General features: G+C 44.1%; 1 protein-coding gene across 1 annotated transcript in view; it reads right to left on the bottom strand.

Moving 5' to 3' along the window:
* Positions 1–996: 996 nt before the first annotated feature.
* LOC144143587 (ras-related and estrogen-regulated growth inhibitor-like protein) overlaps positions 997–15970 on the bottom strand; it is a 61569-nt gene continuing 46595 nt past the window's right edge. The window contains exons 3-5 of the mRNA XM_077675396.1: positions 10636–10692; positions 7422–7498; positions 997–3749 (exon numbers count right to left, since the gene is read on the bottom strand). Of these exons, the coding sequence (XP_077531522.1) occupies positions 3300–3749; positions 7422–7498; positions 10636–10692 (584 nt within the window). The 3' untranslated portion in view covers positions 997–3299. The remainder of the gene's footprint in view (positions 3750–7421; positions 7499–10635; positions 10693–15970) is intronic.

Genomic DNA, 15970 nt, shown 5'->3' with positions numbered 1-15970 from the left:
AAATGAAAATTCGTTTGACAGTAGCGCATTGCGTCGTCAACGTTTTGTTGTGTTCTCTGGTCCCACTCTTAATTTGCGCTTCCAACCCCGGCGATGTTTCACTAACTCGTCCAAGCTTCAGCTCTTGCAAGCTCTTGGGAGTGCGGGTAGAGAAGCGGCAATTGTGATGTGTCAAATCTTTTGTGGTGCAGTTATGCAGCGCACCACTGCCGAAGTGAGGCGTCGAGGGCGGCAGTCATTTGAGAAAGCGCAGTTACGTCAATGCAAACTGTCCTGTGCAACTGCGCAAAACTGCGCCACTCTCGCTGAACAGACCCAATGATTGTCATGTGTCGAAACGCTGCGAAGGTCCTCACTCTTCAGGTGGAGAGAGCGTATATGGATATGGATCTTGAAGGTAATCTGATCATGAGTGGTGGAGCTGCTTATGGTATCCAGTGCTTTAAAATGGTCGCTAGGTGGAACAGCCCAGCTCTTTTGCAAATCCCTGGTTTCGATCGCTAACTTCTCAATGAAGGTCGCTGGGCTGAGTCCCTCATGTTAACACTACTTTAAAAAATCGCTGAAGCATTCCAGCCATAAAATAAATTGAAGGGCACACCCCACATTTTACCAGGGACGTAAAAATAGAAAAAAAGTTGTAGAGCCCTTAGAATATTTAGGTGATCGTCAAATATAGAATATGGCATGCTTTAAATTACATCCAGGCACGCAGATTTCAATCATATACAGGTCAATGAAAAAAATGAACCTCAAAGAAGCAGATAACGTATAATGCTATGAAAATATGGGTACGGTCACTCCAGTGAGGTATTATATAGCGGCGAATAGTAAAATACGTCTATTTTAAAGCAAAAATGTATATGCTTTCTTAAGCTTCTTCGGCACTTACCTCTTAATGGGGCCGTCAATATTGACGTCCATTCAAAAATATGCATTTCCAGAATGAGTTTCTATTTGTATTTGATCTTTCACCTGCCAAGCGGGGGTTTTGCAACACACATACAGCGATGAATAGTGAGAAATATTGTTGTCTTATTTTATTATAGACCATTTTTCTGGTAACTATATTTTATAAATACAAATGATCTGAAAACAGAACACATCAATAATGTGATTATCACGACATACCAAATCCTCTGTGCACAAGTCTCACAAAGTACACGAAAGAACTGCCTTGGAACAGGAATGAATGATATGGCAGTGAATGATAAGGACAATGTGTAATCATCCTTTTCTAAAGACGAAAACTTATTTTGGCACTGATAGCTCCTATCTCTGGCATCACATCGTCTGTGAAGTGATTTGCTTATGCATCACATAAACTATGCTGTTCAGCTGCACTTATATCTGGAACAGTATGCATGGTCACTACAAAAAAAGCAGGAATGACAGGCATTTCACTGATGAAAAGGTCTCATTGAGATCACAAAGTGAAATAAAAAAGAGCGTGACCTGCATATGGGTGAACTGTGTAGTTGGAGGCAGATATAAATTGTCCATCATCATCATAAACATGTATCTATATCGACTCAAGTAATTTTGGCAAGGTACTTGAACAAAACGCCACCGCCACCTACACCGAGTAAACCTTTGCGATTAACCACCATTTTATTAAGCGCAAACTGGCCTAAGCGTTGCGAAATTGCAGGAACGAGGCTTGCCGTGACATTTTAATCCTGAGCACTACGTAGACAGCACTTACTCAATATCATTTGTTACAGAAAGTGCCATTTGACAACTCACCTGCCGGTTCCTAAGGTTCAGAGTGTTTTAAAGTACAACAGGTTGCTGTTTTATAAGATATTACAGTGGTTTGCTTTACTAATACTTCCTAATCACACCAAAGTTCAGTGCTAGGCCTGTTGGAGTTGTAATCATCAGCATCATCCAAATACATGCAATACGCCGGAAACCAGCGGTTAACCTTCAATGTAGAAAAGCTTTTCGTGTTCAGTGAATCAATACGAATAAATCATGGTGTTCAAAGTAACATCAAATGCTCTGTCGTTAGTCTGCAATTTCCTGTGAAAAGTGGCAACGAAAGCCAAGTAATATAACAATGTAGAACATTTTGATCCAGTGTCAAGCACAGATATGAATGAAGAATAGAGACTAGAATACTTGCCGGGAGTGCGTAGAAATGAAAGCTGTTTTACAAAGCATGCACATTTGCGACAAAAGTTGACGATTACTAGTGCGTAGTATCCCAAATAATAAAATCGTTTTTACTGCTTTACTGCTGCGATAAGACATTTTAGGAGAAATACTTTCCCAACAGGCCATTCATCAGGACGCATGATTTCAAGCATGAAAAAAGGAAGTAAAAAATCTGGTACATTAAGAGGAACGAGTCCCACGTTATTGTGGCTGCGGCCACCTTTACCTTTCTTTTTTTTTGAGTACCATATGATGGTACCTCGTGTCAGCAGCCATTCAAAGACTTGCATGTTCTTTACCAAACGCCTTCCATAAATAGCCTCTGTTTGAACTGGCTCGTCCATGCCTAAAATGCCAACTATAGAAGTGCAATTTCTGGGCTTGTAAGCCGTCCTAAATGTATGTCCTTCGAGCCAAGCTTCTGTATATTATTGGTATGTGCAACCTTTACGCTATTAAAACACGCAAAGTTCAACGCAACTCGTTAAAGTCAAAAGATTTGCTTACTTGTACTTATATGTTTATAAATCCGACATTCTCCCTTTCACTTTGCGCATTAGCACTCTCGCAGTTTCGTAGGCACGACACATTTAATTGTCTCCGCGGATGTTTTGGGAATTCTGTATAGCCAATACGGCGGTGTATGAAGAAATCACGGCTTTTAACCTCCTGGGCCGCAAGAATGAACAGCATATATCTCACATTACAACTACCTTCGAAACTTTGAGTCGACATGAAGGTGACTAGAATTGCTGACGGCAACGTACCGCAGAAATTCTAGGAAGATGGCACAAATAGCATGGCTTTATGGTGCACCGAAAACACCCATAGATAACTGGTACATGGCACTCAGCACACAACGAATCAGGAGTCAATCACTGTAAACACGGTGTCTGGGCAGTCAGTCTGCACATATGCACTTTCCTGGTGACGTAAGTGTCCAACTCACTTCATATCAATCTACATGGCAGGCAGTTGCCTCGGACCAACCGTTACAGCTTGGTTCATACACATCCACGTTGACTGCCTCTGTTCACGAGACGAGTGGCAGCGGGAACACAGGCAGCGAGACACTTAGTAACACTCGCCCTCTCAGTGGGCCGCACAGCACAACATTCACTGTCTGCACAAGGGTGCCTTCAGATGGACAAGGAAGGCCTCTTCTTGCCGTTGCGTTGCGACTTGTGTGACTTGCCGAACACCATGCCGATCATCTTAGATACGGTCATGGCAGCACCGGCTTTGCGCCGTATGGGCAATGTCCTCAGCGCCTGCAGAGCTCTCGTCTCCCGGATGAGGCTCTGAAAGGCCAGCGAGACACCCACGTAGTTTTCGGCGGCCGACACTTCGTAGAACTGGCAATGGAAATGGAGCGATGCCTCGTGGCCGTCGTCGACGCCCACCTGGCGGCAGTGCTCCAGGTCTCGCTTGTTGCCCAGCAGGATCATGGGCGCGGAGCGGGCGCCCCGAACGGCCACCAGGGTCTCGAGGAGCGCGCGCGCCTGGTCGAAGCTGGAACGCTCGCAGATGCTGTAGACCAGCACGAACGCGTCCGCCCAAGTGATGTGGTCGTACAGACAGCCCGTCACCTGCACAGGTACGCAATCAGCATTTCATGGTCATGTCGTACTTGGAGCTCTTTGCCCTAATTGGCGTTGCGCCATTAACACCCAATCGTAATCATCATCATCATCATCATCATGGCGATGTAAAAGGGTAGTGCTTAGCTATTCTCTTTTGAAAGCGCCTAACTTCACGAGAAACACAAAACAAGGCAGGTTTTTACGTCTCTCTTCGTCTGTTTTAAAACCGCAACCACTTCAGTAGCAACGCGTTGACGGGATTACTAATACAGTTAAACTCGGATATAAATAGGTTCACAAAAAATCGCCATTCTTTGTTACATGCAGGTCTTCGGTACAAGCAGGATTCGAGTTAATGTTCGGGTGAGTGAAGCAGAAAGGGAACAAAAATGCTAAGCATCAGTGATGGAGAACTCACCCTTCAAGAATTTATTTCCTAGTGAAAAACTGCGTGATTGGGGCCTGCAGCTTTCTCATGAACTCAGTCACTACACTGGACTCCAAAGAACTACGGTCACCTTCCTCCGTATTCGCAATCGTAACTTCGGTGGAACTGATGATGGTTTCAGTTTTATGGCGCAAAGCTGACAAGGGCAAAGAGCGCCAAAGGCAAAGTTATTTGATGAGGACATATTTGCAATTAAATACTAATTGTCGGAGTAAAAATAAAAGTGAAGCGAATGCATGAAGATGGCTGGTGTATAGGGCCAGTGTAGTTATGCATGACATGAAAGAAGCTGTAAAACCGTGACGTCTGATAAAAGCTGAAAAACATGCTTGTTACAAACATTGGGTTGTCGGCAAAGAAATGTGATGGGTGTAGCGGGATGTGTTATCTGTACAGTTCAGGAATATGTTTGCGTCGCGTGGTGTCGAGCGCCTTGCATTGAATGAGTATGTGAACTACGGATAGGGCCTCCCCGCACCTGCTGCATAGGGGTTTTGAAAATCTCGTGAGCAGATACGAGTGCGTTGCACGGTGTGCCCTATCCGTAGCCTAGCCAACGCGACTTCCGTGTGTATGTTGCGTGAGTCAGCTGTCCACCGTCCCAAGTGTGGCTTTATTACTTGTAGTTTCTTCTCTGTCTGTTCATTTCAGTGTGTTTGTTATGTTCTGCGCAAGTGTTGTCTGATGTGTCGCTTGAGGTGTGTATAGGGTACCGTTGTTATGTCTACAGTGTTCCCGAGTGCTGCAGCAGCGGCCCTCTCGTCTGCCAACTCTTTGCAGCGATCCCAGAGTGCCCTGGTACCCAGCAGAGGAGCAACTCATGCTTTTGCGCATAGACCAACTTTATGGTTTTGAACACAAGAATAACTATGTGGTTTTTGGGGGCCTGTACGATGCACGAAGTTCAGGGGAATTGATGCCTGTAGACATTTTTTAGTGCCTTATACCGTTTCAAAGGGCAAACATATCCTGAAAGGGAGGCTTTTGTCGAGCTTGGCACCCTTTGCAACACTCAAAATTGCTGAGAGAGAGCTAGCTGCGATACTGAACCGGCCGGCGACGTTCTCCTTTTTACCGGAGGAAACAGCATTTAAAATTGCGAGCTTGTGTTGAAAATACCAAGCTTTTCGTTTTCTGGCAGCAGAAATAATCACGGATGAACGGACCCCGCAGATAGCAGCGGAGACTCGCCACTACACGCCGACAGGCAGGCCTAGCACCTAACGGACACCACACTGACACTGGAAACGCACGGTTGTTTGAAGTGCGGGCGAAGTTTCCCAAATTATTGCATTTACCCAGCCCATTTTTAAGAAAAAGTGCAAGAAGCAAGGGATCATCAGCGTAGGCAATTCGTTATATCAAGGCTAACCGCCACAATGTCTTCGTTGCATAAAGGTCGCGAACACATGGGTTTTAGTGGGGCTGGCAATGGGGAATTGAAAACATTTGTTAAAACCAGGAATTTGTTATATAGAGGTTCCTTACATCGAGTTGTAACTGCACTAAAGTCCAAGTTGTGTTTAGTAAACATAACTTAAAGAGGTCGTGCAGCATTCTAGCATATTCAAGACTTCAAAGAAACCTGCCAGCACAACTTGATGTATAAATTATGAACTCTTCATTGTGTAAACAACTCACAAGAAAGCCTAAGTGAATAACTGAATCATTTGGAAAATGGCGCCGTAAGCCACCTGTAAGTGTTTAATACACGGTCTCTCTAAATTTGGCGAGCCGAATACGAGAAAATTGGTAAACACTGCACATGTATAAGTTGACTTATAAAGAACTGCACGACGCAAAGAACAATTGCTCATTTCATGAGGTCTTTTTTTGGCGAGGCACATGAAGTAGTCGGGTATACCAGGTCGACCCGGCCGTACCTCCTCCGTTGCCTTTAGATGCGGTTACACTACATGTATACAATCTATTACACCATGCGCCACCCACCGAGTTCCTTAGAGTGGAGCACTTCCTTTGCACCGATATGAGAAAGATACCTCGCACAGAATGGTGGACCACGTCTTCAATGCACGAGTACATTGGATACTTCAACATGTTCTATGCGTACTGTCGACTTCCTTTTGGCACGGATGACTCTGAGAGACTAACTGAAGGGACGCAATATTGCAGTTGTTTTGGAGCTAAGAGGCTCTGCGGCAAAACAACCACCGGCCCTCTTTGCGATGCTAGAGTTACCTTGACTACAGGAACAGCACCAGCTTCTTAACAATTTCATGCAGCATTCCCGCAGGTCCTCGAAGGAAGTATCATTGGCAATAACGAACAAACAGGCACAGAGATTCGAAGAGAGCGGCTCATTATTTTGGAGTTGCTGTAACATGTGGCGGGTAATTTCAAATGATTCGAGTGTTTTCGTTTACGCTAGGTCATCGGAGGACCCAGTGCGTGGTTTTTAAACTGATTTACCGAATCGATAGTTTTCATTTTTTTAAGTTGCAGAAGGTATGTCGATAACTGCCATACTTTGAAGAACTAAAACCCTTCACATTGGCGCACTTTCTTACGAAACTACACCCTGGCTGGGATAAACCCCACACAGGAAAACTACGGAACCATTCAGACCACCTGGAGGTTCCTCACGAGCTCACTGACTGAGAAAACGCACTGTCGACAGATGTGTTGACCCAGAGGGAGACGTTTTCGGGACTCGAAAGGAATTATGGTTTGAAAAGTGATATCTTGCAGTCTTTCGGGAGGATATGTCCAACAGTCCAACAGATTAGAGCTAAGCTTTCGCGAGTGTTAAAAACATGCCGCTACATGCTGTCGTAGCAAATAATACAGGCTGTGTTGAGGTAATGGCTTCCTTGGTTCCACTACATTTGTGGATTTCTTCTTGGAAAATCGTCTCCGTATTCTTAGCTCTGAAAGCAAGAGGTTCTCTCGCCTTGTCACTAGCAAAAAGATAGTCGCTGAAAGCATTTGAGTCAAGCGTGAACGAACTTTATGGGAATATAACAATGACAGTTGGAACGGATCAAAACGTGCGCTGTGGTGGTGCGGCCTGGGTGTGTGGGTGCGCGTGAATGTGCGAGTACGTGTGAGTGCATAGTCCGTTCGTGTTTCCGTGCATGTGCGTCTTACTGTGCGCAGTGCTTAGTGCTTTTGGTTTTATCTGAACAACTGACACAGTGAAGCTGCTACCGGCAAGATGCCCTACCCAGAATGCAAAAAAGGTGTTCAAATCCCGCCCTTGCTGAGCTCACCATGCAGCAAGATGAGTCGAGAATTTCGACGTCCGTTGCCACGTTGTCGAACGTGACGTTGTGCCGGTACAGCATATCTGGAGCAGAAAAGCAGAAATAAGGGTTAAAATGCTGCAAATTCACTAAACATATATTTGATTTGATTTTTATTTCTTGGCAAGAACCAAGGGGAGGCTGAGACTAAAGGCGAACGTGGCCTGATGGAGGCCTCAGCCACCCGATTTACAGCGTACATAACAACGTCTGTTCACAAATTTAAGCATAATACCACAATCGTAAAAGAGAAATAGCACAAAGCAAAGTCATTACTACACTTCTTATATAATATACAAAGCATAGGTCTCCAATTAACAAAGGGATCACAATGTACACATAAACGCAGTAATTCGTACGCATGAACTTTCACCAGTTACACTACTATGTCGCAAATACGTATGAAGGTATTTTGTTTGTAATTGTTTTTAATTTCTATCTTTAGGCGAACATGTAGACATATACTTCGAACCCTTAATTATATATCAGTATTGCGGGCGTTTTGCTTAAGTAACAGTTCTTTGACCTGTTTTTTAAACGTAAGTTCACTGGCGTCGAAGTTTAATTTTTCTCCTAGTTTATTTATTATTTCAGTTGACTGGTACAGGAAAGATTGCTCACCATAGTTCGTTCTTACTTTTGGAGTGTGCCGTATTGTATGCCTGAGATGGTAGACAGAAGATTTATTGTTAACTTGATTGTGGGTCTTTTGCTTATAAATGTTGTGCAGAACCTTCATGTAATAGATTTGATCAGCTCGAAGCATTTAATATTCCGTAAATAAAGGACTTGTCCCCAAATCTGCGTAACAGCCACGATAATCTAAATATATGCGCAAAATTCTTTTTTGCAATACAATGAGCCTGTTATAATTAGTTTTAGTTGTGGTCCCCCCACACCGAAATCCCGTAGCATAGTTTCGAATAAATGAGAGCATTGTATAAGTTTTGTTTCAACCATAGTGGTATCAAATGGCCGACTACGTGGCGTGGTTCAAAAGAATAGAATCCATTGCCAATGAGAGATTCAGAAGAGGGACGAATCCACATCGTCGAAACCCCCTCTCCTCCCTTTTAAAACGGACATTGCGAACCTTAAAGTGAAGGGTGACCGCCCTCCTCTCCAAAACCCAAAGGACAACCCGCATTCGCCCCTGTAGCTTTCAGCATAGAGGATATGGTACGGTATTCGCTTGGTACGGTATTCCATACCCTAGCAAAAGCTTTTCACTCTAATTCAGACTAGAAAAGCTGTGCTGTTACATGTACAGAAACATCTACATAAAAAGGCACTCAAGTCCGTTCGCCGATAGCTCATTTGTGGTTGCACTAACTAGTGTGACCTCTTTAGTTTATGACTGCCAAGTTGGAATTGAAAGCCACAGTTCATCTGTTTTCGGTGGCAGACGTGTAAACACTAAGCGTCCTTTGCTGATCCCGAATCAATAATTACAGGGACGCTGACATTTGTTCGAAATGTTTTTTTCAGAATTTTGCTTGCAAATGTTCATTTTTATGTAATTTGTGGTTACTATCACCTCCGTACTCCTTCCTACACACTATGGGCTGATATATATACAATCTATCAATCCCCTAAGGCTGTCTTGCCCCTATCTGTTAGCTTACCTCGCCGACATCAGGTAAGCGTTGGGAAGGAACGTGTGAAAAAAGGGGCACGTCAACCGGATTTTCTCGTTAATATTCCCATAGATTAGTCGGTAAAACTCGAACATGGCGTGCGCATCTATGACTTATTCTCGTATTTATATAATGCTTCGACAGTACTCTATGTTCCCTGTTTTATTGAACACCACCTGTGTACTTTGCCTCTATTTGAATTTTGTCAATGTATTGGAATATGTGGGTCATTTTACTGATCGCGTAGTTTCATCCGTTGATTATGAATATAAGATTTTCACGCGCCGACGCTACACAGGCGATGGGGCGCGCCGTAGTGGAGGGCTGAGGATTAAGTTTGACCACCTGGTGATATTTCCGTGAGCTGAAAGCTCGTACACACGGGTGTTTTTGCTTTTCGCCTCCATCAGAACAGCGGCCGCCGCGGCCGGCAATCGAACCCGCGTCCTCGCGCTCAGCAGCACATCGCCTTTGTCACTGCGCCACAATGCTTCTTCCGTAAACAAAGATAACACTCGAAGATCTCTGTCTGGATTTTCCCGGTAGCAAATTTTTTTTCTGAAGCAGAATACAAAAAGCCTTTGACGTCGAACACTTTAACCGGTACCCGTAATTTGACGTACAAGAGTATGATGTTGTTGAGTTCACTGTAAGGCTTAACTTGAAGTTAAGTTAACGTAAGCCTAAACATTCTACGTGGCTTCTGACGTCGTGCTTCGAGGTCTAACATCGCCATCCTGTGCCCATTGCAAAGAGTATTCATTGTACGTCAAGCTATGGATAGGTGTTGACATCGTGAGACCTCAATGCGAAAAGTTGGGCCTAAGACTCGGCGCATAACCGGCAGTTGGTGCTGTTATACCAGCAAAGTGATGCACGCCCAATGAGTATCACATTCATGCAGTAGCACAATGGGCGGGGCTTCATATGAAAGAACATATGCTGCTGCAACGCGCGTTCCTACAGTAACTACAACTTGCGGTGCATGCTGGGCATTCATCCATGCCCGTACAATTAATCCTGTATGAGTACTGTGAAGGTGTAAAGCTTCTGAAGCTTACCCACAGAGAGCAGCAGTGTGGTATTGCACCGCAGTAGGGATTTTACCCAAGTGTATATTTTCCCCGCGGGTGTTGACCCCACTTCGGTCAAAAACCCCCGCAAGGGTATTTCAGAATGCTCTGTAAGCAGGAATGTGTGACCTATCCGCAAGAAATGGTATTATTGGCGCAGCCTAATGGCCCGTAAATTTCTATTTCGCACAGCGTCGGTACAGGAAAAAAGTCTGCAACCTAGTACGTCCTTTTTTCCTAGAAAGTGTTGCAAACACCGCCTGGGGTATTTTTTTTTAGTATGCTCTTTGTTGGTGCTCTTTGCTATGTCTTAACAGAGATTATTATGCCGCACTGCTCAAAAGGCAATGCGGCTTATACCGGCTGTACTAGTCCACTAGTACGGCTTGCACAAAAAATAATTGCTATCGTACTTCGAAGAGCAGACGAACAGTAAAATGTAGTGTGGAAAGTTGTTTGAAGACAACATACCTGTGCTAGAGCTGTACTCTCCGATGTAGCGCTTGGTGAGGTAGCGTACTGTGACAGCTGCAAAAGATAAATAAATGTTTTGAAATCAATGATGATTGCAAAACCTAAACGCACATGCGCGATTTAAGGTTTACGTCACCTTAACCTATTCCGAGCTGTTTTTACATCCGTACCAAAAATAGAACCTGCCCTACAGCGACTACACTAGTGACTACACTAGACCGATAGGCAAGGAGTACGTAATTTATTAGCAAAGGTGGCTTCGACATGAATCAAGCATTGTGTTAAAACTTCATAGACACTAAGGCTGTGGGTTGCAGATAATAGGAAACGCAAGTTTCATATTATCTGCAACGGGGACGACTTGAAGCCAATAATAATGAAAACAGGCATTCATAATGAGGCTGGGTGGCTGTGGGCTTTTCCATTTTTTTTATTTTCTTTACTACTCTGGATCTATTCCTTCTGTTATCCTGCGTAAAAGCTGCGGGAAAACTACAATTTCAGTTCTCCATCTCCCGTAAACACACAAGACGAATTCGGCCATGAAAATTGGAAAATGATACATAAGCAAAGCCCATAAATATCATTAGCCATTCCACCCTGTGAAGGCAAACGCCTGGGAAGCTTTTTGGGTGACTACATAAAGAGGACGCAGAATACGCAGAATTTATTGTGAATGATATGAGCAAATTTTATTTCGCTTCTGCGCTCACGGTTGCTCTTAAAAACACGCACTCAGTTTTATTTTCACTCAACGAATCTTGAAAATGGGGATTATTCCACGCCAAATGCACCTACAAGTGATGAGACGAAATACACTTGAGGATAATTCTTGTTTTCATCTTTTAAACCGTGCCTACATTAACTAAGCTGATACAACTTATTCACGTGAAGAGATGTATAAGATTGGGGACCGAGTATCCCTAGAAGAGCGTGCGACTTTGGTGGAGGCCACCAGGTAGTGCCAAACACGCCGCGACGCAATGTTTTCCAACGCCTAGCGCTATAGAAAGATCCGAAGAAAGAAGCTATAGAAAGATGATATCCATACAAACAAGCTTGACATACGCAAGCGCCCTAGTAAGTTTTTGTTTGCAGATTGCAAAAGTAAACAGAACCCTAGTCATGTATCTGGAGCTAAAAATGAAGTCCCAGTTTAAATTCGATTTCCGTCAATATTTAACATTATGGTAGACCTTTACGAGGTTACATCGAGTGCTAAGCCATTAACGTTTCCCCAAACAACCACAATTTCACGATTTCTTTGAGATAGCGATAGTGACAGCGAGCGACAATTTTTCAGACAGTAATACTCAACCTTTTGAGCACAAATTAAAACCACTGCACAGCTTTCAAAAGGCCCACCATGTCTCAGAGACAAAGAATTCAGGAATCCTAACAACGTCACCCACTGCGCATAGAGCGATAATGATTGATTGATTGTGGGGTTTAACGCGCCGACGCAACGCAGGCGATGAGGCGTGCCGTAGTGGAGGGCTCAGGATTAAATTTGACCACCTGGGGATCTTTATCGTGCGCCGAAATCTCGTACACACGGGCGTTTTTGCTTTTCGCCTCCATCAGACAAGCGGCCGCCGCGGCCGGGAATCGAACCCGCGACCTCGTGCTCAGCAGCGCAACGCCTTAGCCACTGAGCCACCGCAGCGGGTAGAGCGATAATGTTAATTCCTCACCGGGTAAAAGCAACGGAGCCCTGAACAAAGGACACAGTCAACCTACCAGTTCTTCGGCTGAATAAGTTTTTTTTTATCCCTTTCTTCTTAAACAGCGCTACATTAAGTATGTGTTCGTAATGTGAACGAGGCTTTCAAGTTTTGCCAAGGCCTCCCCAAATCTTTTCTCACCATTATAACCACACGGAACAACATAAAACTTTTTAAAACCAATACAAGCCAAGCTAGTCCAGAGCTTCTCTTGTTAAACTGCCCAGAAAAAAAATTGGTGTACGACCTTTAAAAAAGCCAAAATGTCCGGCGTCCGACAACCACAAAAATAGTAAAGTGTAGAAGGCGAAGACCTGTGGCAAGGAATTCAGGGGAGGTGTTTCCGCCAGTGGACTTCCGCACGACCACAGTGCGAGAGTCCGGGCCCGCCTCTTTGAAAAGGAATAGAGAAAGCGGATGAGGGCGGCAGACTGCGGGACCGTGCGGTCCCTGGCAGCCGCTAAACTGACGAGCGCAACGGCTCTCCATTTAAATAACCTGTCACCCCAGCTCGTATTAGGCCCGGAAGGCTTTAGACGTCTACATAGTTGCCTCGAACGGCGTGCAGTTCACCCTGCGGACGTCGAACCACCTGTCCAGTTGTTGGAGCAAGAAGGCTTCGAATAGCGCACCACCTCCTCAATATGCGTCTCAGCGAACTACGCCCGCTTGCAGGGCTTCTTAGCCGTGACTTCTTTGACATCGCGCTATGGGCGGCTGTCACTAATAAGGCAGCTTTGGTACACCTTACTTCTTCTTGTGGGAAGAGCCGTCGGCTAAGCTAACTATTTTACTCAGTGACAGTCCGGAAAGGTTAGTGAACTCGCGTGACGAAGACTCTTTCACGGAGTGGGTGTAGCTTCAGCCGACCACTTCCGGATTTCCTTCCACCAGGGCCTAACCAACGAGGAAATATTCTTTTTTAAGAAGAGTAAAAATACAATTCAGGGAAGAGGTAAGGCGCTATGGAGAGGTCCCAACTGGCTTCCTGATATTTTATTTAGTGAATGTGTACGAATATGTTCTACAGTGATGTGTGCTGTTGATCTTCTCAGTCCTCCGCGTATCTATATTTGAATACACCGAAGTTGTCTGTGGTACGTTTGTTGGAATCACATAAGACACCATCAGAGTCACTTTCCTCGTCAGTGTAGAGAGGAAAACAAGTGACGTTTTTCTGTATTGAGCTCTTCTTGAACTCTTTCTGTGTTTCTGTAAAGAGGGTTGGGATCTCTGTTCTTCTCCGGAAGGGAGTGGGAACGCCGTTCTTTGGGATGGTCGTAATTCTGCGATGGTCGTGATTCTGCGGTGAGGTAATGGTCGACTTTATTTGGCCGTCAGTTGGCCTCAGATGATCGTGTAACCCCGTTTTTGTTTTGTATCGATTCAGAAAAATAACGCGCCTATGTACTCACCAGAAGGTACCATATTGCCAGAATAGGATACAATCTTTGGAGAGGTGAAGTAAAAAATGGAGGGGAAGTAAAGCTAGGTAGGGACGGTGTAGTAAAAGATAGTGGACAGACTCCAATAACCGCGAAGACTTTTTTTTCAGCCTAAAGAAAAATTTTTGCAACAATTTGGGACTCGCCTACAGCGCACGGCTGATTTTTATTACGAATACTCCGTGGCACATTTTCTGCACCAAGCAGGTGGGGACACTGGCAAAACACACAACGTTGGTGCCCAAACATGCATTTTATAAAGAACAATTTCTTGCAAGTAAGAATAGAAACAAATACATTTCAGGTCATTCAAGGCTTAGCGCACCGTCAATTAAATATAGTCAGGGACAAAAGCTTTCCTGAATGACTTGAAAAACACTCCTGGCTTGAGTAATGGTTTTCGGGAGCGCATTCCATTCAGAAATGGTACGGATAAAAAAACTACATAAACTGATTTTTTCTAGCAAACCTAAGCTGAACGTAGTGTGCCGGAGCGTGTCGCGTGCTTCTTGTGTTCAACGGATGAATTAAAGTTGACACAGTTATTTTTATTTTATAAATAACAATATTGTGGAGAAATGATAAATGGACCAAGGTTCTTCGAACTACCAGGGACTGAATATCGTTGTCAGACATGAGCTTCGATGGACAATCTTTATGCCCCCATTTGTTAAAAATAAACTTAACTGTTTTTCTCTGGACAATCTGTAGCATGTACATATCTTTGCTCAATTGCGAATCCCATATCACGAAGACATATTCATGTTTGCGTCTAACAAAGGTATTATAAGCTGAAGGTTTAACGTGACTTGGATTGTACAGCCTCCCGAATTTTTAATGATATAGCGGGAGCGACGACCGATCGGCATGTCAGCGCCTTATCACGGTGTTCAGCAACGATACATGCGAGAGTACGCGCACGCGCATAGGGCTATCTGCTGTATGAGTGCCGTCTGCTACGCTGTTTCCTTGAGAGTGGTACAGGCCTTGCCACAGCATCTGAATGACCGTGTGCCCCACGCTTCTTAGCTACCTTTGGCGGTAGCGAAACGGCCTTGCAAGATAATAAAAAGAGGGGGCGTGTTGCACTGAGAAGAAAAGCGGGGCTGATGACGGTCCTATAACAGATAGTTCTAGGCGCGTGCGCGTACCCTCGCCTATTTTGCTGGTGAACACCGTGATAAGGCGCTGACATGCCGATCGGTCGTCGCTCCCACTATATTATTAAAAATTTGGGGGGCTGTACTTCAATTTACGTCTATTTAACACCACTTGGTAAAAGCAGCTGAACAAGTTGTGATGCATGGGATGAACAAAAATTACAATTTAAGGTGAAACCTGGGTATTTGTCGTCAGCGACGTTTGTATTGAAAGGTGCCGAAACAAATACCCGGAAAGAAAAATATTTTTTAGGTGTTATTTTTAGAAACGGACATTTTTCAACATTTAACATCATTCTCCCGTCCTCACAACAGCTCTCCATTGCAACCAGGCATTTTCGCACCACAACACAGCCATCAACTGAGCGAACTTTTCTAAAAACGATAGAATCGCCGGCAAACAGCCTGGCAGACACCGCTTCGGTAATTACACGGACTAAATCATTTATGTAGTAAATAAACAGTAGTAGTACCGGTGTACTTCACTGGGATACGCCAGAGGAAACAGCAAGGAAATGAGAAAAAGAACCATACATATCAACATACTGCTTGCGGTATTTTAACAAAGCTGTAATCCAGTTCAAAGAGAACCAGGAAGGCCAATTAGTTCAATTTTCTACAAACGCTTATCATGTGGCACTTTGTCAAAGGCCTTACTGAAGTCTAAGAACGCCATATCAATGTGTACAAACTCATTTAACACTCCAAAAAGGGATGAAGTGTTGCGACCAATTCCCTAATAGTACACTTTTTCCTAGAACCGTGTTTATAGGGCGACAATGTTTCGCTTTCAGACAAAAATTCACAACTTCTTCCTGCCATCAATGTCAATAAATTCTACCAATTTACGAAGTTTCATCAATTTACAACAGATACTTGTATTAGATATCAGTCTGTAGTTTGAAATAGCAAGTATTTTGAAAAGTTATTTGACCCTAGAAATCAGAGAATCGTACGGGGCTCCAGCCAATGTCCGGGAGATCTCAAAACTTTATTAAGAATC

The sequence above is a fragment of the Haemaphysalis longicornis genome, unplaced genomic scaffold (genome assembly GCF_048455015.1).
Source record: "Haemaphysalis longicornis isolate Haplotype H1 unplaced genomic scaffold, Haemaphysalis longicornis Haplotype H1 scaffold_6, whole genome shotgun sequence".
NCBI lineage: Eukaryota > Metazoa > Arthropoda > Arachnida > Ixodida > Ixodidae > Haemaphysalis > Haemaphysalis longicornis.
The sequence above is the reverse complement of the archived record's forward strand: the minus strand, read 5'-3'. Positions and strand labels throughout refer to the sequence as shown.